The 24,639-nt window shown below is 41.8% G+C and overlaps 1 protein-coding gene across 5 annotated transcripts; it reads right to left on the reverse strand.

Annotated features, from left to right (window-relative positions):
* Window positions 1-480: 480 nt before the first annotated feature.
* CALCOCO2 (calcium binding and coiled-coil domain 2) lies at window positions 481-24,116 on the reverse strand. Of its 5 annotated transcripts, none has more exons than XM_059877722.1 (14): window positions 24,078-24,116; window positions 16,448-16,637; window positions 11,958-12,060; window positions 11,266-11,399; window positions 10,367-10,492; window positions 9,130-9,218; window positions 8,668-8,737; window positions 7,898-8,020; window positions 7,527-7,613; window positions 6,107-6,265; window positions 4,938-5,033; window positions 3,051-3,186; window positions 1,997-2,025; window positions 481-1,506 (listed from the first exon to the last, which is right to left on the reverse strand). In XM_059877722.1, exons 2-14 carry the CDS (start codon window positions 16,625-16,627, stop codon window positions 1,327-1,329), a joined length of 1,512 nt encoding a protein of 503 aa, XP_059733705.1. In that variant the 5' UTR covers window positions 16,628-16,637; window positions 24,078-24,116; the 3' UTR covers window positions 481-1,326.
* Window positions 24,117-24,639: the final 523 nt, after the last annotated feature.

Genomic DNA, 24,639 nt, shown 5'->3' on the forward strand with positions numbered 1-24,639 from the left:
TAAGGTGCAACTCCAGTCATGCCAGGGAAAACCTCAGGACAGCAGAGCTATAGTTGGCTCAATCTGATTCACAACGTTATTCCATATCATTTAAAAGTTCCTGTAAAAGTCTTTCTAGTGACCAGCTGGTTGATTGCCTGGGGGTTATTTCCATTTGTTTAGTCCCTCAGGTAGAGAAAATGGAATTGCTTTCTTTTGGTTCAAGTAGGCAGGTCTGGATGGAGGGAATTGAACTTAGTTCACAAAAGGTGCCAGAATCCACACTCTTTAAAAAACAGATATAGAATAATGAGTCAAGGCTCCAGGTTTCTCAAGCTCATGCTTCCTCAACTCCGTCTCCACCTCAAGGTAATGGCCAGGATACGCTCGTTAACTAGTTAAGACAGGTGAAGAGAAATCCTTGATGGGGTCTATAATTCCCACAATCCTTTTGATTACACTTTCCCCATAAGCTTAAAAAAAAAAAAAATGAACTCAAGGTTTATTTTAAATTACCAAAGTCCCTGAAGTAGAGGACTAGTTTATTTTTAGTATTAAAGTGATGAACAATAATTCGCATTATTTCGACTTATCCTTTTTCAAACTCACTTGCTCAGAAAGTTGCAAACCCATACAGTTTCTAACAAGTCCCACTAACCATTAAGAAAGGACTTATAACAATAAAAGTTACGTGCACATGAAAAACCAGAGTAGAAAAATGCCATTCAGAGGTATAACACAAAGAGAAAGAAGACTTTCTGTGACTTAAATAACATTTTATGTCCATGATTCAGGAATGCTTCTGTTGGGAGCTGCGAAATCAAGGTGAGAAAACTTTGGTATCCAAATTGGATGTTTGGGTTCTCTGCCATGCCATTTGGGGCTAGGCCTGAGAAGGAGGAAGAAATTCTCAATTCCAGATCAGTTGCCAGTCCCAGGTCAGGAGTGAAGACTAAGTACAAACATACTCAAGGTCTGACCTTGAACGGCAGCGGGACCACCTGGGAAACTCCTCACTTGAGTCAGGCCGGCTGTGAAGAGCCAGGTCAGCCCTATCGCAGGCAGGGCCTTTATGCTAGAGACCCTCACAAGAATAGGCGTTTTAAGTGAGAGGCTGACATAGCTGGAGTTATGTGACCTAAAAGGTTGTAACCCACAAGGATGGGAGTAACAGCCCTTAACACTATGCTTCAGGTAATCGACATGACTCCACCTATAGGGCAGCAGGACTAAGCAAATTCCTAATAACTGAGGTTAGGCAGGATCTTATGTCATAACTCATAGAAGAAGCGATAGGTTCTACTGTATAAAATCCAGGTACAGTATAGATCCAAGAGGCCTGGACACTTAGAGAGTGTGGCAGAACACATGGTCTTCAAAGATCTGCTTCTCTTTTGCTGGGAAGGTCTTGTCACATATTGGACAATTCAAACTAAGGGTCTGCAGGTGCTGCTCCAAGGCCAAGTTGTGATCAAAAACATCAGCAGCAAAGTCTGATTTGCAGGTGGGGCATTTCTTGATGGAGAGCTGGGAGGAAGAACAAAGAGGTCAGTCTGAATGCCACGTATACATGGCAGAGACCATGTCTGGCTTTCTACTGTATCCTCAGCACCTAGCATACTGCTCAGTAGATGGTAGGTGATCAAGAAACAGAAGATGAATGAGCAAATTCACATTTGGAGATACTCACTAGGGCTTTCTCTAGGATTTCTCTAGGATTGAAAGGAAGCACTGGATATACCTTGTTTGGCTACCTGCCTGGTTCACCTTTCCTCCCTAGTCCTGCTACCAGACTCAACTTGCAGGTAGAGATCTTGAACAGAACAATGATGGATAAACTGTGCTTTTCTCTCTCCATCCGAACAGGCGCTCTTGGCACTGACCAAATTGATCTTGCTGACTTAGGAATTATCACAATGAAACAGTCTCCCTATAGTTCTCCCCTAAACTGGATGGAGCAGGAAGGGAAATTTTCTCAAAGCTTTGATGTGGGCAATCTCATGAATCAAATACTTACCAGGCTCGGGGCAGAACTTTCTTGGATACCTGAGGGTAATAAAAAAGATTTCATTCAATGAAAAAGTATCTATGCACTAGAATGCATTCTCCAGCTGTGTGCTAGCAGCTGTTTTCTTTAACCCTCATCATTCCTCTTTGATTCTTTAGCTTTCATATATATCATCTATTTCGATAGAGGGGATCTAAGTCAATGAGGGAAAAGAGGAAAAAATAATGAAGTGGCATTTTCAGTAGCCATTATATAATCAGAAAAAACAATAAACCTATTTTCAGTGTGGAGAAAATGAGATTTTAATGAAAACAGTAACAATTTAACAAGAAAATAGTCTGAGAATAGATTTTAAGACCAAATGCACATGAAGTCATTTTTTTAATGAAATGCTTAAAAATAGTTTTAAGGAAAAATAAACTCATACCACTGTCTATTGCAAAGATGTGATTTTAACTGTTAAAAAATATGACTGCTTTCAACTGTCCCTAAAAAGCAAATGAGGTCTCATGTTGCTTTTGGAGACAAAAAAAAGCAGGAAAGTTCTCTGTGTGGCAAGGACATCTGACCCCAGGTCCATAAATGACAAGACTGGCTGTCACCTCCCCCCCCATTTCCTGTCCTCCAAACCACCCAGGGGGTCTCTGTGGAGCACACCCCTGCGACCCCTGGTCAGGCCATGGGGCTGGTTGCCTCACCGCCCATCCTGGGCAGCAGAGCCCGCCTCTCGTGCTTCCATTTCCAAATCTTAATTAGCTTCCTTGGCTCTGTGTATATCTTCTGCACAGAGACATTTCTCTGATTTATATATTTGGAATATAGCCACGGGACTCAATTTGTGTCTGCTGCCTCTAGGCGAATGATCTGATTTGCGACTTCTAGATTCAGATTTATTTCTCAATTAACACTTCTTGCCTGGCAATCTTTCTGTTGGGTACTCAGCTTCTGCCCAGCAAGTCTTAACAATGAGGCTGGTCTTAATTAGCATCTCAGATAAAAAAAAATTTAGTGGGGGAATGGGATGCAGGCAGGGGCTTCCCAGCTCGAATGGCAAAGTTCTTACCAGAATATGGGTTTCCAAAGACAAGTCCTGGGTCTTGTCTTGTACCTCCTTGATTCGAAGTGGGCACTTGATATGATAAAGAGTCGCAGTCCAGACCCATGTAACTCAGCAGTCTGTTGTTCTCTCTCTTCAAATACTAAGGATAGAGTATTTACAGAGATATGTTCAAAGACAACAACAAAGAATGGCCACAAGGAACTGGCCACGGATGCTCATTACAGGTAGCTGTCAATTAACAGTGTGGCACCAGAGAAGTCCAAGAAGTGATAAACCGTTATTCTTCAAAAGGGGAAGCGCAGCCTCAATATTCCAAAGATCTGAGGTCTTTTTTTTTTTTTTTTTTTAAGATTTTTTGATGTGGACAATTTTTCCAAAGTCTTTATTGAATTTGTTACAACACTGCTTCTGTTTTGTTTTTTTTGGCCACGAGGCATGTAGGATCTTAGCTCCCCAACCAGGGATTGAACCCGAAACCCTTGCATTGGAAAGCAAGGTCTTAACCACTGGACCACCAGGGAAGTCCCAAAATCTAAGTATTAATATCTGAATTTAAATATATACTGGATTTTGTTTAGAATCAATGCAAAAAGGAATTTACAATCTTTAAACACATACCAACTGAAGTGGGTATAGAAGCTGTGTGGATACGTGAGGGCGGCAGGAGCTATATTAAGACTAAAACTGTTGTACATTATTGAGAGCAAAATGCTTCTTTTAGTCTCCTTCCTAGAACAACTTTCTTACACACTGTGAATGTTTTTCTGATGTAATTTTCCCCTCTTCATGTTTTATCCCATCAAATGGATATGCTAACAGAGTGAGAGGGAGGAAGAAGAGAGGGAGGGAATGCAAGGAAGAATGTAAGAAATCAAGCTGCAAGGGAGACAGGTGGCATTTAAAGTTCTCAGAAGAAAGAACATTAGTAAACTTCTTAACATCTTAAGGGGCCTTTACTATAGTTCTTAACAAAGCTTCCAAGTATTAGATGTTTTTCTTGTTGTAAGTTGTGTGCATTCTTCCTTTCCCATCTTCTGCACACCCCTCCCCAAAGGCCCACCCATGTTACCGACTACGTCAAAGTCAAGGTATTTGAGTAAATTAAGAGGATGAGAATGACAGGACCAGAAATAGACCCCAAAGTCCTCTGCAAAACTGAAGCACTGGCATAAATGATATAATCAAAGGCAGGAGGCTGACTGAAGGCGCGGCCCAGAAGCGTCATGGAGAGGGAGGGAACGCGAGATGAAGAACGGCTGGAGGTACAGATCAGAGGAGCAGCCAGAATGCATGGACACCTGCTCTTTGATGCTAGCAAGTGTGTGAGAATGACTTCAAGTTCAATCTTTTTAATTGTTGCCATCATCGTCAATCAATTAATAATGTGTTTAGCATAGAGCAGAAAATAAATACTGGTTGGATGAATGAATGAACTGATGAATGAATGAATGCACAGTATTTCGGGGGGGCCTACCATGGGTCCAGCACTGGTACAGATCACCACTTCTGTTCCTAGTTTGGCAGCAGAGAAAAAGAAAAATTTTGTGTGGAAAGAAAGGGGTCCCTTGGCTAAATAGCATAAAAATGACGTAGGATATCATTCCCCAAATACAATACTTGCAATAGCTGTGGAGTTAAAAGCAAAAATAGTAACTTAGATCTTCATCAAGGCTGTTCCTTTCAAGTTGACTACTGCCATGCCAAACACGTTTCAGTTACAGAACAAAGAGTAGGTTTTGCGGTAGATTAGGAAACCAGATGAAATGTACTCTTTGTTTAGGGAAACTGTTTCATCCAATGTCCCAGAAAGAGCTCTTTTAACTTTTTATGTTATCACCACATCTCCGGGTCATCCTGCTCCTTCCCTTTAAAATTCTTTTACACACTTACATCATTTTCTTTTTCCATTTTCTCTTTCTCTCTCTGTAGAACATCATGTATTATCATGTTCTCACTCAGTCTTTTTGACAGGTCCATGTTCTGGTCCTATCAAAAAAAAAAAAAATAGCATTAGGATCACATATTGTAGTCTGTATCTGAGATGGGATACAACGAGGAGATAGTAGAGGATCTGGTTTCCAAAATGGTGGGACTGAGGTAGGGGGGAAGGGATCAGGGATGGAGATGCGTGGTGCCATGGAGGGGATGCAGACTTACAGAAAAGTGACTTAACAAAATGCCTGAAGGCTTGGGCTGGCATCAAGATGCCGGTTTCTTTTGGTTTAGCTGGGAGTTAAGTGACCAAAGAGAGAGTTAGCTTTGGGGGAACCTCAAGACTGACTTATCAGAATGAGGGATAGGAAACCCCACCCAACCATGGAAACAATCATCTTTGTCTTGAATGAACACCTCACTGAATGCACAGTGAAGCACTGAGTTTAGGCTGGTGTGACTGCCAGTGTGAGGACAGGCATGTGGATTCAAGTTACGAGGAAGAAGGAACCCTGGATGGCATTTATCCAAGGCTACAAGGAACCCAGACTGGGGTCTTGGGCTTTCCAGTACGATGGGTTCACCTGACTAGTTTCATGGACCCAAAAGTCATAGGCATGCTTCAGCGCTTCCCGTCTCCTACCTACATATGTACACATGCGCGTACCTCACAGAAACACTTAAGCTAATCTTACTAGTTGTGGGGGTTTTTTTCAAGATTTTTTATTTGAATGCTGGTGCCCAAAATGCTGTGCGCTTCTAGCCGACCCTGAGGAAGTAATGCCAGAGGGGGCTACCCGATGACAGTGCTGACTGGAGGCTCCTGGCTCCCCATCCCCATTGGCTCCTGCTGGCTCTTCTGGTCCTGCTTCACTTCCTCAAAAGGCAGAAATAAGAAAGGTCTATCTGAGTCCGCACAGCAACCCACTCTATGGTTACAAAAACCTTCCCTGAGACCCATGGCTAAGCTACGGCTTCTATTTCCAGGGTTTCTGGCCGCATACTCCATCCCTCCTCTTTTTAACAGAAGGATAACTCTCTCTCCCTAACAAGGGTGTAAAATCCTAGTCCCGGAACCACAAACCTTCATCCCCTTGCTTCCTGGGCCCCACATCTCTGTCACCTACCCGTGTGGCAGCCCTGAGTTGCCTGATCTGTTTGTGGAGACGCTGACACTCTTTGTACTTCTCTAAGAAGCAGGCTTTCCCGGCCTCTACTTTTGCCTTTAGGCGTTCCACCTCCTGTACTAACTGCTCCTCCACGGCTGTTTTCTTGTTCCTAGGCTCCTGAAGCATAAGACACGGAGTCCTCAGAGTTAGGGGCCTTCTGGATGCATGAGGAATAAAGAATGCTATCAGACAGCTGGGGAGCCCCTGGGTCTTGAAAAGTATTCCATGAAAACCAAGGAAACCCATATTGGCCACAAGGAGGTCCAAACCTTTGAATGGCTATAGATTATTTACAAACAACAGTAATTTCTGTGCAACATCAGAGGTCACAAACTCAAAAGTGCCAATAGGAGCCTGACAAGTAATATAATTGAATGAAGGAGCAGGATGCCATGAAACAGTGAGACTTCAGCCACGTGGGGCACGCAGGACCCATCAGAAGGATCAGCAGTTACTCAGCTCCAGACACCACTGCTGGACAGGTATGTCAGCTCAAATGTTGCCAGAGCCTCTGATTTTTAAAGAAGCTGGAAATACCATTTTTTTAAAATGGGAAATATTCCCATTTTTAAGTGTTGATAAGCAAATCAATTTTTACTTAGAACACTATTTAGAACAAATAAAACATTTCTGTGGAATATACTTAATCTGTGAGTTGCTGATTTTCAAATTTTGTTGAATCTATTCTTTAGTACATCAAGCTAAAATACACAGTAACATGTTTAGTAGGTACTCAATCATTGATTGGATAATGACTGACTGAATGAATGATGCATGCATGATATGAGTTACATTCCCAATAACTAGATATTCTCCACACATCAGGATTTCTCAGGTTCTTACAACAGTTCAGAAAATGGAATTTCTAGCACTTGTTATCACCACAAGGCCTCTTCTATAACAATATATTACAGGAAATTATTAGTCAATTAGGCTTTCATCACTGTGTTCCATAGCTTAGAATAATGTATGACAATGGCTAACATTATATTAATATTAATTATAACAAAATTTGACTACTATAATATTTTCTAATTTAGAGCTCATTTTATAATCATTAATATGTCTGCCCCCACAGTAACTCTTTAAAAAGAGGGCAGGGGTTATTCTGTGTGATTCCTTATCCAAGGCTCTGTTTACTACAACCTGCCATGAAGTTTAACTTAGAATATTCCTCTGTCACTCATCACACATTAGAAATGCCCAGCTCTCCTAAATAGTTTGTAAAGGTCAGATTCTCTGTCCTTTTGGGTACAGAGAAAGAAGTCCAGCAGTAAATGCTATTCTAATCTGTCATTTACCCTATCACCTGCAAATAGCTCCTATCCTTTCCTTTCCTTAGGCGCCCTCCCACACAGCCGTTCAAAGACAGACATGCCGTTAACTCCTGTTGTTTCTTCGCTGCAGTAGTTTCTTTCTGCTTCATCTCTTCCACTGTCTGCTCAAGCTTCTTCTGGTGCTCCCTCTGCAGAAAAACAGGTTATGAGTACCACTGCTGGGAAAACACACACACACATGCATAAGCACAAGTGTGCATGCACTGGGGAAGGGCCTGCTAAGCTAATGAGCGAGAGAGGGAAAAGCAAATCTTCTCTTATTAGCTTCTGAGAAAAGCTGTGAGATGCCTCATTTTAGATGGCTTCCCCTGAGACCTTTCCCAGAGCCTGTGATACCCACATATACAATAAAGAACAATGCATATATTTTTTCACAAAGGTCAAAAAATATTATTTTCTTTCATGACTCTACCTGTTCAGTTAAACTGAGAAAGAGCTGGCCATTTTCCTCTTTCAGGTGCTCCAGCTGCTCTGTCTTATCTTGAACTCCCTGAACAAGCTTCTCCATTTCTCTCCCTTGATTTGACAGCTGAGCCTAAAGCAAAAGTAGTGAATACAATCAAGATATAAAAGAAGGAAACCTAAACAGGAACAATGCTTTTTAAACATACAGTAACATAAAAAGATGCGCTTTCCCTAGCAATTCCAACTATCCCTATCAACTTCTGTGTTCTTCAGCTCCACCTTATACCTACTAGAGAAGGAAAAGGCTACCCACTCCAGTATTCTCGCCTGGAGAATCCCCATGGACAGAGGAGCTTAGTGGACTTCAGTCCATCGGGTCGCAAAGAGTCAGACATGACTGAGCAACTAAGCACAGCACCTTACACCTAAGAATCTAAGACTCAGTTGAGTAAAACTTGACAAACTACCCTTTAAAGCCCCTCTCTAAGGCACAGCCTCCTAAAAATGAGAGCAGTTCTGCTTCTACCCGCTTATCCAGTCTTTTTAGTAAGATTTTGCTGGAAAAGATTTTGTAGCTAAAAGAAAAAAATTAGAAAGGATATTGGGGGAGGGTGGCGGTCAAGAGTGGAAAATACACACTCTGAAATTTCAATCTGACGCTCTGAGAAGTCCACCATAAGGCACCCACTATAATGCACCGCAACTTTCTGGATCACCAGAGTGGAGAGGTGGTGAGGCTAAGAAAATCTACTTTGACAAAGGTTTGGCATAACCTACCTGAAGCTGATCCACTCTGACTCCCATCTTCTCATTTTCTGAGGACATCTTCTGGTTTTGTTCTTTCAGTCTGTGGAGGTAAGAGATGACTAAATGAAAAATATGCTGATTCTAGTTGAGCTACCCCAGACCATAAATGATTTAAGGCTGCCTTGGCCCTAAGCCTGCAGAGTTATTTTAAAATCCACTAGTCTCTTCTTCAGTCCCATTCTGGCTTCCTGACCTCAAACTGCAAGTGTTCACTACTTAAAACTAATACCTGAATTTAGGCCATGTGTTTTTACCATTTTGATTCTAATTCTCTAACCCAGACTCAAAGAGCTCATGAGTCAAAGACGGAGAATCATACCTATCATTGTCCTTAATAGGAAGACTGCACTAACAAATTCTAGAAATCTAATTTGACCTTGCCTAAGGGTGTTTATAATACAGCAGTTCCTCCCATTCAAGAGTCAGACTCACTGAAGCAGCTCTATCTCCCAACAGTCCTTCTGTTCTTTCATTGTCTGTTCCAACTTCTTATTGATGCTCTTCAGGGTTTCCAGCTCCTCCTGTAGATTGAAATGCCAAAGGGACTGACCATTGCTAAGGCAGTGTTTAGTATCTCAGGCAGCCAACAAATATTTACTGAGCACTTATAACATGTCAAACATATACACACAGCAGTGAATGAAATATCCAAGTAAAGGGATTTTCATATTAAAATGTTCTTAATATGTTCTTTCCATAAAAATGGAAAAATACATTTATCTTAAGAGTTTGGGATTAACATATATAGACTACTATATGTAAAACAGATAACCAATAAGGGCCTATGTATATAGTGCTGCTGCTGCTGCTAAGTCACTTCAGTCGTGTCCGACTCTGTGCGATCCCACAGACGGCAGCCCACCAGGCTCCTCTGTCCCTGGGATTCTCCAGGCAAGAACACTGGAGTGGGTTGCCATTTCCTTCTCCAATGCATGAAAGTGAAAAGTGAAAGTGAAGTCGCTCAGTCGTGCTCGACCCTTAGTGACCCCATGGACTGCAGCCTACCAGGCTCCTCCGTCCGTGGGATTTTCCAGGCAAGAGTACTGGAGTGGGGTGCCATTGCCTTCTCTCGTATATAGCACAGGGAGCTATATTCAATATTTATAATAAACTATAAGGGAAAAGAATCTTAAAAACAGATACATATATGCATAATTAAATTACTTTGCTATACATTTGAAACTAATACAACATTGTAAATCAACTATACTTCAAATTAAAAAAAAAGAAAGGAAAAAATACATCTACCTTAATTTCTCTTCTAGTGGAGCTTATATTTGTCCATTAACTCATTACACAAATATTTAATGAGTGCCTCTACACACCAGACCCTGTTCTGGTACTGCAGACACAGCAGTGGACAAAATAAAATTTCTTTTTTCCTAGAAAAGTGCTGTCCAATAAATTCAGGAAAGTCATTATATATATAATTTTAAAAATTTAGCAGTCAATTAAAAAAGCAAAAAGAGACATGAAATTATTTTACTAATAGTATATGTATTTAATCCAGTGTATCTAAAATATCATTTCAATACATAAACAATAAAAAAGAAACATCTAATATACTAAAATCTGTGCCAGATACTAGTATAACAGAGTCAGATCATATGAAAAAGTGGGTGCTGGACAGGAGCCATCACCCCCACTCACATTTAACAAGCACACATACCTGCTTCTTTTGGAGCGTGGCCTGCATGTCTGAGTTTTGCTTCTGGAGGCTGACACAGCTGTCCTTCAGCTCCCGGTTTTCCTTGCAAAGCTCCTTGTTGTGCTGCTCAATTTCTTCCACCTCACTCTACAAAAGAACGTTCCATAAACACGTATTTGGCTTTTTATAGCTCAATGGATATTCAAGTCCTGCTGACATGAAATTCACATATGCTGGGATGGTGAGGGTCTAGTTGATCCCCACTCACTGTAGTGACATCTGTGTACCCCAAGTGGAAGCAACCCCTCAGTAGGTAGGGAAGGGGGAAGAGAAATGTGTCTACCATAAGCACTGAGCCTGCCATTACCAAGAAAGAAAAGACAAAGAAAATTAAGCCACAAAAACTTAAAAGGGGGAATGACAGAAGACTGTAATTTTTTTTCATGCATATACTTTATTTCTCCTATCAGACTCAGTTCTGTGAGACCGGAATAGGGTTTTAACAGATTCTTCATTACATCCCTAGTCCACCAGAGTGCTGGATGAACTAGATGTCTGTTAAATAACTAAGTAAGTAAATGAATCTAACTGAAAGATATTATACAAACAAGAATATCTACTGTGTCTCTCCTCAAAGGAGCTTATAAAATTTACTGTAGTGACAAGATGTACACATGACAAAAATTAAGTACCTGGGAAAGTTAAGGGAATAACTGAATGCCAAGTGAGTTACAGAAGCTTTAGAGAAAGGAGGAATCACTTATTGTTATGATTCTTATTAACATTCTGAAGTCATTCCCTTCTGATGGGTTTGAATAGGACTGTGTAAAAATTTCACAACAGTATCTGTTAGACATTCAATAAAGGCTTACTGACTAAAATTCTACCCTACCCTGGAATTGCTACTCTTAATGACAGACCTGAGTGGTAACAACCAGGATGTCCTCTTCATTTTCTGGACGGAACTGGAAAGGGATACTTGCTCCCCGGACCACCCCATCCTGATCCACATAGCAGAACTGGTAATACTCATCATCCTTGGGCAGGTAGTAAGCTGGAAACAGAACATGATTTTTAACCCAAAATATTGCTTCCCTGGTGGCTTAGAGGTTAAAGCATCTGTCTGCAATGCGGGAGACCCAGGTTTGATCCCTGGATTGGGAAGATCCCCTGGAGAAGGAAACGGCAACCCACTCCAGTATTCTCGCCTGGAGAATTCCATGGAGGGAGGAGCCTGGTGGGCTATAGTCCACGGGGTCGCAAAGAGTCAGATACGACTGAGTGACTTCACTTTGGGCTTCCCTGATAGCTCAGCTGGTAAAGAATCCACCTGCAATGCAGGAGACCTGGGTTCGATCCCTGAATTGGGAAGATCCCCTGGAGAAGGGAAAGGCTACCCACTCCAGTATTCTGGCCTGGAGAATTCCATGGACTGTATAGTCTACGGGGTGGCAAAGAGTCTGACACAACTGAGCGACTTTTACTCACTCAAGGTCTATTCAGAAAACTAAAAATCTAGAAGTCTTTTATCTACCCCAGAAGGCTCTAGCTCAAGAGAATTAATGAGTTTTGGTTGCTGTTTTTAATACCTTTGATCTAGTATTTTTCTCACCTTTGAACTGGACTTCCTGCTGTTTGGCTGATTCACTGTTTAGGTCAACGGGCAAAGTAACCCACATGAAGGTGTAGTACTCGCGGGTTGTCTTCCATCCAACCTGCAATGACAAAAGGCTCTTGTTCAGCATCTGAAAGTGCTCAGATTTAGGCTCTGTCTTCTGAAAATGCACCTTTCGTTATTTTAAAATTATAGTAGAATAAGTTCTTTATCATAAGATCTACCCACAATGGATCAAATCTTTTTGACTTATGATAACTACATATACAATTAAAAATTGGTATGCATGCACATATACCAGTTACTCATAAATTACTCATCTTAGAAGGAAACAAAAACTGGCCACTCAATATCCAGGATAAGAGTGCCAAATATTGTATCTCCAAGTCAGGTACAGTACTGAGAATGACTGGGGAAAAAAGCTGTAGGACTGTGAGCTTTGATTGTGCTATCTTCTTACAATGGTATACTTGGAACTTCTTAATCAAAAAGCACTTCTGATCTGCCCCTTCTATTGGTTTGTCCTCTCCTGTGTCCAATTAAGTCTTGTCACCTATACCAACCTGGTTACATCACTGCCTTTAAAAATGGCTTTTTAAAATAATGTGTGTGTTGGGGCTGGATGGGTAAGAGAGTTCTTAGATTAGGAGGCACCAGATAACGAAGTCCAGTTTGTATGATTTTCTTGCTCCAGAGTTTTTCTTAATATATGTTTATTGAAGATTTTTTGGTGATAAAAAAAATAATCTGGTAGTCATAAAGGCCTCTTCCAGGTATGAAATGTAGTAAGTCGTAAGATATAAGGATACTGTAAAATTTGCCTCAGAGCAGAAAGCTGGCTAAGTGGGAAATATTCTCACTAAGTGTGAAAAGGGGTAAAAGATGCTCAAATTATATCTGGAAGATAAGAGCATACCGGAGAACAGACAGAGAGTCATTGTGTCTTCAAGGGGTGAACACTCAGCAAATAAGAAGCAAAAATGACATTTATTGCCATATTTTGACTCTGCCTGAGCCCAGGGGGAAGAGAAGAAACTAAAAATAAATTCTATTTTTATATAGTAAGGAATCAGAGCATGGTTGAAAAGGCTATAAGCTCATCAGAACATACTGGGGCATGTTTTAGTGTCTCATTAATACACACCCCATTGCTGTGAGCACCTCTGAGCCACTGCAGCCTGCGGAGGAACAGGAAGCAGGAATTTTATGGAGTCTTCATTCACATCCTGGAGCTTCTTAATGCACTGTGACTAAAATATCATTTGGGAAGGCCTAAGAATTACTACTGCCTTGGAATAAGGATGCAACTTCCAGTCACCTGAGCTTTCTGTCCTTGGCTCCTCCATCTCAGGAGTCCTCGTCCCAGCCTGCCTTTTGTGGTATGACCATGGAACATGGCATAGGAGCCCAGGTAAAGGAGAGTATGGAGCACAGGGCTCTATGTTGAAGGAAGAAAACCTGACTCCCAACCACTTTAGCTTTTATCACTGGTGGTAGCCTTCACTCTATGGAGAAGATGGAGCATGCTGCACATGCAGAAATGTTTTGTTGAGGGCCCTTTGGGTGCCAGGAACCAGTGGTGTTAGGGCAGATGAGGAGCTGAGGAGTAGGATTAAGACTACACTGCAAGAACACCAGGAACATTTTAGAAGTGAGCTAGGAAGGACAAGCATTGAAAAGCAGAGATATTACTCTGCTGACAAACGTTCATATAGTCAAGGCTATGGTATTCCCAGTGGTCATGTATGGTTGTGAGAGCTGGATCATAAAGAAGGCAGAACACCAAAGAATTGATGCCTTCGAACTGTGGTACCTGAGAAGATTGCTGAGAGTCCCTTGGGCAGCAAGGAGATCAAATCAGTCAATCTTAAGGGAGATCAACCCTGAATATTCACTGGCAGGACTGATGCTGAAGCTGAAGCTCCAGTATTTTGGTCATCTGATTCGAACATACGACTCATGGGAAAAGTCAATGATGCTGGGAAAGATTGAGGGCAGAAGGAGAAGAGGGCATCAGAGGATGAGATGGTTGGATGGCATCACTGATGCAATGAAAATGAACTTGGGCAAAATCTGGGAGATGATGAGGGACAGGGAGCCCTGCTGTGCTTTAGTCCATGGGGTCGCAGAGTCGGACACAACTGGATGAGTGAACAACAACAAAGGAAGAACAAAACTTTACATTCAGCCCTTAATTCTCTAATTTACTATCTGTTGTTCAAAGGAATTCAGCAGAATAGAGGAAGAAAAGCAGAGGCTTGGGAGTCAAACAAAGGTCTCCAAACGGGGAGACCTTGGGAAAATCACCATCTTGAGTATATTCATTTTATTCATCGGTGCACAAGTAATAAAACTGCTTACCTCAGGGGGCTGCTGTGCTGTGAGGATTAAATTAGAAAACACATACCCACACACACACACACACACACTAAAAAAAAAAAAGAAAGAAGGAAAGAAAACCCCATCAAAGACCTAGCACATCATATATTCTCAAAAAGTTTGTGTTCTCTCTTTATTACTCTTAAAATTTTCTTTCAGGCTTTAGTGGTGGTGATCGGCGGTTTAGATGCTAAGTCGTGTCCAACTCTTGTGATCCTGTAGATTGTAGCTTGTCAGGCTCCTCTGTCCATGGGATTCTCCAGGCAAGAATACTGGAGTGGGTTGCCATTTCCTTCTCCAGGGGATCTTCCCGACCCAGGAACTGAACCCAGGTTTCCTGCATTGCAGGTAGATGATTTACTGACTGAGCTATGAAGGAAGCCCTTCAGGCTTTAGCGTAGGTGGCAAATCAATAGCTTTTAGGGAATTCCCGGGTGGCCTGGTGGTCAGGACTCAGCACTTTCATTGTCAGGGCCTGAGTTCAAGCCCTGGTCAAGGAATTAGGATCCCTGCAAACTGAGTGGCACAGCCAAAAAAACAGGATCTAAAAAAAAATACAAACAATGCTTTTAAATATTTGTTTTTAAAAAGTATAATCCTTTCATTTGGTTTAGAGTGACATCCTCGCTGCCAGTTGCTAAGGCTTGGGAATTATAAACAATCAGCCTGAGCAAAATGGAAAAAAAAAAAAGTTAGATTACCTCTGAGAAGCTGTAAGTAATTTTTAATCATTCTTTTTTTCAATTATATATACCTGTACTATTCAATATGCTAGCCACTAGTTAGCATATTGAAGCTACTTAATTTAAAGCATATGAAGCTACTTAAATTAAAATTAAATAAAACTTAAAATTTAGTTACTCAGTCACACTAACTACATTTTAAGTGCCATTAGCCACATGTGGCGAGAGCTTACTATACTGGACACCAAAGCAGCCAGTATAGCTCCTTCCTAGAAATTCTACTTGTCAGTGTTAGTCATAGAAAGTTCTACTGGACAGCTGAGATACATATGGGGAAGAAAAAAGACAGTTGCCATCTTCTTTCCAAGACAGAAAACATCCTCTGTGTCAGGTTTCTGTTAGGACACCTTTAGTCTAATGAGTCAATGTCCTGCAGTCTTAGGAGCTGTCATGATATTCGCCAGTGTCCCTCTGCTTGTCCACTATCCCCACCTCTAAACACCAGCCTTGTTACCTCCAGCTTCCATCACTCTTTCACTTAGCTTGAAATTCCAAACAATCAAGAGAAGGAATTTGGTGAGGGGTGTGAATTAGCACCAACTCCTACATACTGCAGTCAAGAATGATGTCTGATTTCAGGATGAACAGTGTTGGCAAACAAGCACATGACATACTGAGGTGTCAAAACAAAGGTCACTGATGCTGGAACTCTGCAGTGTAAATAATGTATGTTTGACCTTTATCTCCTGTCTCTGGAAATAGGACAATTTGTCATTATGGTATGTGAATAAATGAGTGAATATATGTGTCTGTGGCAGGGGGAATGTTAGAGAGAGACGTGGTGGGAAAGTAGAGAATAAATTGACTATAATAAAAAAGTACCATTTCTGTACTTGAACTGACATGGTGATTAGACACTGGAAGAGGAAACCAAAGGAGCTCATAAACTTTCTGTTCTTAGAAATCTTCACAAAGAAGCAAGACACACTTATTGAGGAACACACTTCTTGAATACAGGGTATTAACTTTTCAATATCCTTTCCAGATTGGTAATACTCATATTAAAAAAAATTAAACACTGTACTAAGTAAGCAAGTGACATTACTTCACAGAAACTATATAAGAGGCCATCCACCCTAGTCAGGTCATAGATGAATATTAATTTAAAACATTTACATTCGGTCTTTTAAAGTGTAATAAAACTTGGGGACTATATGATTTGCTATCTTATTTTAGCTTAAGACTGAAATTAAAATTTGAGTCCTATAGCACTGTTGATGTGTGAAGGGGGAAGTGCTAGGGAGCTTAGTTCAGGATTTTAACATTGGTCACACATATATGCAAAATGCTTATAATACAGAGACAGACACACACACTAAGATTCACCTCTGGTTCCTAATCATTTGGTACTAAATTAACACTTACTCTAAAGATGCCAATCCAATCCTTTCGACGGGGAATGAAATGCTGGGTGAGGGTGTAGTAGCACGTGATGTCCCCCCCAGGGATGTAGAACTTCTCCACACTGTTAAAGATGACCTGAGAGAAATGACAGTGGTCCAGCAGGACAGCTGAGGTGGGGGGATCGTCTACTGTCTCTTCCATGGTAGGGGTCCTGTTAAGAGATATGGGATAGAATAAGGCTCAAAAGGGTTGTCTGAAATGCCAGAAATTTCTGGGCTCTCACCCAGGGAACATTCTGTTCAGAGCAAGTCAGGAAAAGCAAAAGCATGACAAGTATTGAGATCACACAACTTGCTTTCTGTTTCACTATGAGCCACTCTGCATTCACAACTTCCTATGCTCTAAGAATTTTCTGAGACTATCTTTGACCTCTTCACCACAGGCACCACCATCCTCATTATATCCTTATCCTCTGCTCATAGCTAATTTTCTCCCTTTCTTCTAAATGCCTTAAGTAAGGCAGCCTAGAGGTAAATGCCCTGAGCTGGGAACTGTAAGACTTAGATTCTAGATTTTTTATCCCAACAAGCCCTGTGACTTTTGGAATGTCATTTTCTCTAGATTTCAGCTTCTCTATTCAATTCCATTCATCCTGTAATTATCAGATCCTTCTTAATATTAAAGCACTCTGCTAGGGGCTCGGAATGAGTGCAGACAGGCATAAGAGAAGGAGATTATCTGACATGCAGTGGTGACAAGCACAGGTTCAGAAACCAAAATGCTGGAGTTCAAATTCCAGCTTCACCACCTATAAAATGCATGCCCTTGGGTAATTTATTTAACTGGACTCTGCGCATGGTTCCTCATCTGTAAAATGGGGCTGATAACATCTACCTCATTCTTTGTGTGTATGTATGAGCAGTAACTGAAATATAGGTATACCTTGAAGATATTGCACGTTCAGTTCCAGACCATCTCAATAAAGCACATACTGAATAAAAGTAAGTCACACAATTTTTTTGGTTTCCTGGTACATATAAAAATTGTTTACATTATAATCTATTAAGTGCTCAGTAACATTATGTCTAAAAAAACAATGTACATACCTTAATTAAAAATATTTTGTTAAAAAGTGCCAAAAGCAACATCAAAAATGACTGATCACAGATCACCGTGATAAATATAAAAATAATGAATAAGTCTGAAATATTGCAAGAATTATCAAAATGAGACATGAGTAAGCAAATGCAGATAGAAAAATGGCACCAACAGACTTCCTTAAGATATGGTTGCCACAAACTTTCAATTTGGTAAAAAATGTCAAAAGTATCTGTGAAACACAATAAAACTAGGTAGACAGTGACTAGTCCTTAAATTAGTACCTGTCATAAGAGTAGGCAATTCACACAAAGTAAAGGCATGTTTAATTGCTAAGTTATGTCTAACTCTTTGCAATGCCATCAACTGTAGCCTGTCAAGCTTCTCTGTCCGTGGGATTTCCCAGGCAAGCATACTGGAGTGGGTTGCCACTTCCCTCTCCAGGGAATTGAACCTGTGTCTCCTGCTTGGCAGGCAGATTCTTTATCACTGAGGCAACTGGGAAGCTGCTAAAGTCATGCTGAGTGACAGAATAAAGTACTTGGACAAAGTCTGCATAAAGAGAGGGCTTAACAGATGTGATTATTACTTTTGCGGGTTTTTTTTTTCTCTTTTCTGGCATACAGTCTTTGCCCTCCAAAGGGTCACAATCCGATATGGAGGTTAGATGAGAATTTAAGTGACTGCCAAATGGATAAATACATGCAAAATGCTCCTGGGTTCAAAAGAGGGAGAGAGATGAAACTGGTTAGGAAAATAAAGAAAAGCTTTGAGCAGTGAGTGGAATCCTGGGTAAGTCCTCAAAGAAGATTAGGGTTTTGACAAGTGTGTTTGGGGGTGAGGAAACTTCAGATGAATGTAACAGCATGCAAAAAGCAAAGAGACAGAAAAATGCAGTCCATGTTTGGAGGACAGCAAGCAAGTTTGGATCTCTACAAAATGGAGACAGTAAGCTGATTTCACCTTTCGAGGTCATGCTGCTGCTGCTGCTGCTAAGTCGCTTCAGTCGTGTCCGACTCTGTGGGACCCCAAAGACAGCAGCCCACCAGGCTCCCGTCCCTGGGATTTTCAAGGCAAGAACACTGGAGGGCTTCCCTGGTGGCTCAGTGGTAAAGAATCTGCTGGCTAATGCTGGAGACATGGGTTCGATCCCTAGTCCGGGAAGATCCCACATGCAGCAGAGCAACTAAGCCCATGCGCCTCTGAGTACTACTGAGCCTGTGCTCTAAAGCCTGGGAGACGCAACTACTGAAACCAGTGCCCCTAGAGCCTGTGCTCTGCAACAGGAGGAGCCACCGCAACTAGAGAAAAGCCCCTGCAGCAAAGAAGACCCAGCACAACCCAAAATAAACAAAACTATTTAAAATAATTTAAAAAAAAAAAAGAACACTGGAGTTGGTTGCCATTTCCTTCTCCAATGCATGAAAGTGAAAAGTGAAAGTGAAGTCGCTCAGTCCTGTCTGACCCTCAGCGACCCCATGGACTGCAGCCTTCCAGGCTCCTCCTTCCATGGGATTTTCCAGGCAAGAGTAGTGATCAAGGGTGGGGAACTACTGAAGAGAAAGAAACAATAGGTAAAAGAAACAAAGTCTTTAGAACTGTCAGGACCTGACACTTCCTGCCCTTCAAAAGTCACACGTCCTGTGTTCTAAATGCCTCCTTGGTCTAACATTTAGTGAGTCCATGTTACTCAACCCTCAGCTGTACTGGGAAATGAGAACAATACTGCAGCTCTAAACAGCAGATGAAGAAAGAGCTGTACATATGCAAAAATGGCATAATACCTTACAGATTCAGCTTCTAGAACATGCTGGAAGATTGTATACACACACATGCAAACACAACTTAAAAAAATAGTAAGTACAATAACCAAAAACACAGTAGCTCTTCTGGCTCTGCCCCACCCACTTATTTCCTGGTTTTATTTTGAACTCTAAACAAACAGGCCTTCTCTTCCAGCTCCCCCAGAAATAAATTTTTTCACAGAGAAGGCAAGAGGACTTTGAGGTACCCAACTGTCTGTTCTTGGGACTGAACTGCTCAGAAATGTATTGGCTTTCTGGGGTTTGTGACAGTTTGGCCACATCCTCAGTGTCAAAACTCAGATCAGTTTTTCTAAGGAAAGGAGAGGACACATTCTAGTCTAGGCCAGTACTTGTTCCTCCTGATAAGCTGTGGCCTGCTGATCTGATGAATGCTGCAGGAGAATGTATAGGGAGATTTTTCAGCTTGCAGACCCCAGTCTTTCCTAGTGGTCTTCAGTCCACTGAGGCCAGCATAGCCCCTGGGTCCTAAGCTTGGAGCACCATTTATCTGAGCATGTGACTTGATCTGTGCTTTACCATGGATAATGATCAATCCCTCAGGTAAGAGTGACTTCGGGCCCCGTCTCTCAATTAACCTAAGTACCATCATATTGTCTGTTCTTTTCCTTCATAACACTATCATAACTGTAAATACAACACTAATGCTAGCCCATAGTAATTACTAAGTACTCACAGAATAAATGAATGAATAAGATATGCATGTAATTCATCAAAAAGTGAAAGGAAGGAACTTTGTAGGTAAACAATGGTGTGTATGATGGTGGCGCTAATTCTTGTCTTTAGCCCCGCTCCTAATTTGTTTGGTGTCTTTGGAGAAGCTGCTGTTTCTCAGTTTTCTCTTTTCTAAATTAGGGTGAGGAGCAAGTTGCTGGTGGCTAAGTGGTTAGGATTCTGGGCTTTCACTGCTATGGCCGGGATTCAGCCTCCGGTTGGGGAACAGAGATCCTACAAGCCACACGATGTGGCCAAAAAAATAAAAAATAAGTAGGGTAAAGAGATGAAAATCTCCAAGTGTTATGTCAGTTCTCGGTATAGCTGGTTCAGCGGGCAGAGCCGGTTCAAGTGGCGTAGTGCCAAAAAAATAAAAGGCACAGATTCGATTTCCTTAAGGACCCATAAAATTCACACTCCATTACCTTCCACACACTCAAACTCTGGCATGCTGTTTTGCAAATGCATGCTACTCTGAAAGGCAGGACCAGTCAAGGGTAGGGGAGTTTGGTACTGCCTCTCTTTCTTTACTAGAAAACAATCAATCTGTAAGTGAGCTCAGAACACTGAAGAAATGACAGCATATGTACACAAAATGGCATGACAGAGCTCAAGCTCTGAGGCTTGAGTGTACAGCCAATGGAATCTTTGTTGTTGTTCAATCACTAAGTCGTGTCTGACTCTTTGTGACCCCATGGACTGCAGCACACCAGGCTTCCCTGTCCTTCACTATCTCCCAGAGTTTGCTCAAAATCATGTCCACTGAGTCAGTGATGCCATCCAACCAACTCATCCTCTGTCGCCCCCTTCTCCTCCTGCCCTCAGTCTTTCCCAGCGTCATCTTTTCCAGTTAGTCGGCTGTTTGCATCAGGTGGCCAAAGTATTGGAGCTTCAGCTTCAGTATCAGTCTTTCCAATGAATATTCAGCATTGCTTTCCTTTAGGATTGACTGGTTTGATCTCCTTGAAGTCCAAGGGACTCAACTCTCAAGGGTCTTCTCCAGCACCACAATTTGAAAGTATCAATTTTTTGGCGCTAACCCTTCTTTATGGTCCAACTCTCACATCCATACATGACTATTGGAAAAATCATAGCTTTGACTATACGAACCTTCGTCAATAAAATGATGTCTCTGCTTTTTAATATGTTGTCTAGGTTTACTATAGCTTTTATTCCAAGGAGCAAGCCTTTTGATTTCAAGGCCAATAGATGGAACTCTGACATAGTTACTTTTTTTTTTTAATCTCAGTTTCCGAAATGATTAAGGTCCTCAGAGGAGGAAGGCAATGTATTTTAAAATGAGTCTCCTGAACTGGCTCCTGGCTTCTAAGAAAACCTGACACATTTTCATCTAATGAGCATCTCAAGATTAATACATGTCTTCTAGGACTGTTCCATGAGGGCACAGATTCTCTTATATTCTCCTGAAGAAAAGGAACAAAAAAGCCAGTTCTACTCCTGCTCTTTCTGAATGAATCTGTAAACTACACTGATAACACCTTTTTGCAGAAAAATTAAAAAATGTTTTAAACTTTCTGATTAGGTTCTAACAATGCAAATAGTCAACCAAATCATCTTACCAATTTTCCCAAAGAATTTTCCTCATTATGCTAAATCAGGAAGAATAACTTTATTTAAAAAAAAAAAACCTAAAATTCTACCACACAAATGTTCAACATTTTTATGTTAGCCTTTTATACCAGTGGGCACATGTTTCATGAGAAATGAAGACTTTAGATACGTTTCCCTGGATTAGTTCACAGAAAGCAAATGCATCCGAAGCCCAGAGAGAAATGCTAATCAATTCTTCATTTGGGAACCGTTAAAAACAAAACACACATTCAACCCAATTCCTTCTTCCTTCTGCTTACTTAACTTTCTAAACTATTAGCAATTAGCAAAATGGATGAACTGATTTGAATCCCATTCCCCCTGGCCCTGGAAGAGATGCTTCCACAAAACTACCCTTTAGAGAACACTGACAATAGCTATTACGGATGTGTAGATGGCCCTGAGATGGGGAGCAAAAGCAAAGACACATAGCCACCGGTCCTCAGATTATTACAGCCACTTGCTCTAATCCAAACTGTCCAAGTTCATTCTAGTTCCTTACCTAAAATCTTTGAGTGACTTAAGTAAATTTTATACCCCCAGGAGACTTTTAATACCTAATTCACTAATAATTGTTTGGATTCGTTACCCAGCTTGTTCTCAGCAGCCTTTATCCCATACACCACATCACTGTGCCAAAAGCACTACGGAAAAACAGAGAAACAGTTCTGAGCAACCAGAAGAAACTGCAAAAAGCTCAAAGCTGTGTACTCAATCTCCATTTTCTTTCATTTTACTTTACTGAGATTTTATACTTCTTCTGTGAAGAGGGTGATTATGCTAACCCTTGAAGTGACAAGGGTAGTGACAGTGATGTGCAGCAGAAAGGGAACTAAGCTAGGAGCCAAGGGACCTGGGTCCATTAGTTCTGCCACTAACTAGCTCTGAGATCTTGGCCAAGTCACACTACTTTTTAAACCTCAGTTTCCTCATCTGTAAAAATGCATGGATCAGGCAAGAAAATCTCTAAGAAACTTTCCGGCTCTAATGATGATCCCAAGTGAATGAAAAAGGAAGCGAAGACAGAGTTTAACTGTCTTCATATAAGAAAATGAGGAAGCATGGTATTATATTAATAAGCACAGTCAAAAATTTTGAAGAGCCCTATTTGTACTCTGACTCCAAAGTCTGCAGGATATGTTAGTGTTGTGTAACTCTTACTACCCTTCTCAGAGTCCTTTCCACTCCACAGATGTCATTTCTGCAAAAGGGTAGACTTTCAGATAGAGGCCCTCTGAAAGCATCTGTGAAAGTGAGTCACCTAGATATTCCTTAATCATTAAGGATAGTCCTTAATCATCTACATAATCTACAAAGGCCTACTGTATTAAAGTCTTTTGCTTTTAAAGGTTTTTGCAGTTGCTGCTGCTGCTGCTAAGTCGCTTCAGTCGTGTCCGACCCTGTGCGACCCCATAGATGGCAGCCCACCAGGCTCCCCCATTCCTTGGATTCTCCAAGCAAGAACACTGGAGTGGGTTGCCATTTCCTTCTCCAATGTATGAAAGTGAAAAGTGAAAGTGAAATTGTGTCTGACTCTTAGCAACCCCATGGATTGCAGCCCACCAGGCTCCTCCGTCCATGGGATTTTCCAGGCAAGAGTACTGGAGTGGGGTGCCATTGCCTTCTCCTTTTGCAGTAGTGTAGTTGTTATATAGCTTTTATATTATTCTACTCCACTCCAACCATGGCTACTTGTTGGCTTACATCAGAAGCAAAGAATCCGAGGGAGAGAAAAAAGTTTAAATGTCCAGGAGGGTTGAACTCAATAAATAAAAGTGGAAACATTAGCCCCCGAACTAAATTGGGGGGAGTGTTGGGGGAGAAGGACTACAGGAGATCGATGGTAAAGAAGCAGGTCACCGCACTCCAGCTGCTCTCTCTTCTCAGCTGTCTAGAACATCTCCTCCAATTACAAAAGGCAACTGAACGAAGGGGGGGTTCAGTGATCAGGACGGGGAAACTGAGAAAGTAACTTGCCTAGGGTCACTGGGCAGGGTCCCGCTTCTGCCACCAAGCCGACCGCGATGACGATGACGTCAAGCACGGGAGTTAAGGAGCCAGCACGACCTCGGCCGGCGAGGGGGGCATGACGCCGTGACAAGACCCTCACTCGGGTCAGAGGAATTCCTTCTGTCCCAGGGACCGCCCACGCGGCCCCGGGCACTGAAGCCCTGCCCTCCGCGGCAGAAAACTGCCCTCAACCCTCCAAAGACCGCGGAGAGGCTCCAGGGGGCCCATGACGTCACTCCCACTTACGGTCACCCTAGAAAGATGAAAGGAGGTGAAAACCGAAACCAATAGCACACCCGCCCGCCCATGGCCCTTTCTCAGTACTGAAAGTGTGAAGTCGTTGAACCTGAGGGCCCAACTGTCCCTAACTGCCCGCCTTCGCGCCAGAGACTCACCAAGGGTTGCAGTCAGCGGCAGCGCTACAGCAACAGGGCACAGAGGGGAACAGAGGCGGGGCTAAAAACCCAGGGACGAGCTGTCCTGTCTGACCCCGCCCACACGTCATAACGGTCAGCAAGTCCCGCCCTCACCGCGGTGCTTTACGGGACTTGTAGTGCTCAGGTGCATGGGTTCCAGAGTTTTCCGTCACCTTGTGTGTTCCGGAACAGCAATCACATCCGAAGGAGCTTATTTCTTCCCCTAGGACGAGACATTTACTTTAAAAAAAAAAAAAAAAAAAATTCTTTCAGTTTTCAATGAGAAAGCTCCATACATTTGAAGGGCCAATGAAAGATCATCTTCATTTTTCTCCTGCCTCCACAAAATACTTCACTAAGAGTCTTACAGATGAGAATGCCTTTGGCATTTAATGATGCCTCCCACCTGCCCAGGGAGACCCAGCAATCTCCCTGGGTGCCCTAGTTTGTGGTTCATCATTTCCCTTCTAGGAAGAAATTATTCTTCAATGTTAACTCTGTCAAAGTAGTGCTCTTCCTAATTGGGTTAAGAATAAACTCA

The sequence above is a fragment of the Bos taurus genome, chromosome 19 (genome assembly GCF_002263795.3).
Source record: "Bos taurus isolate L1 Dominette 01449 registration number 42190680 breed Hereford chromosome 19, ARS-UCD2.0, whole genome shotgun sequence".
In the NCBI taxonomy this organism is placed as follows: domain Eukaryota; kingdom Metazoa; phylum Chordata; class Mammalia; order Artiodactyla; family Bovidae; genus Bos; species Bos taurus.

What these genes read in the sequence shown, in the direction of transcription:
- CALCOCO2 (XM_059877722.1), bottom strand. Translation starts at nt 16,627, where the DNA reads ATGGAAGAGACAGTAGACGATCCCCCCACCTCAGCTGTCCTGCTGGAC. An exon ending in TCCTGGTTGTTACCACTCAG is followed by an intron (nt 10,493 to 11,265) that starts GTCTGTCATTAA and finishes GTTCTTTTGTAG; the next exon opens with AGTGAGGTGGAAGAAATTGA. An exon ending in AACTCAGGGCTGCCACACGG is followed by an intron (nt 5,034 to 6,106) that starts GTAGGTGACAGA and finishes TTTTTTTGATAG; the next exon opens with GACCAGAACATGGACCTGTC.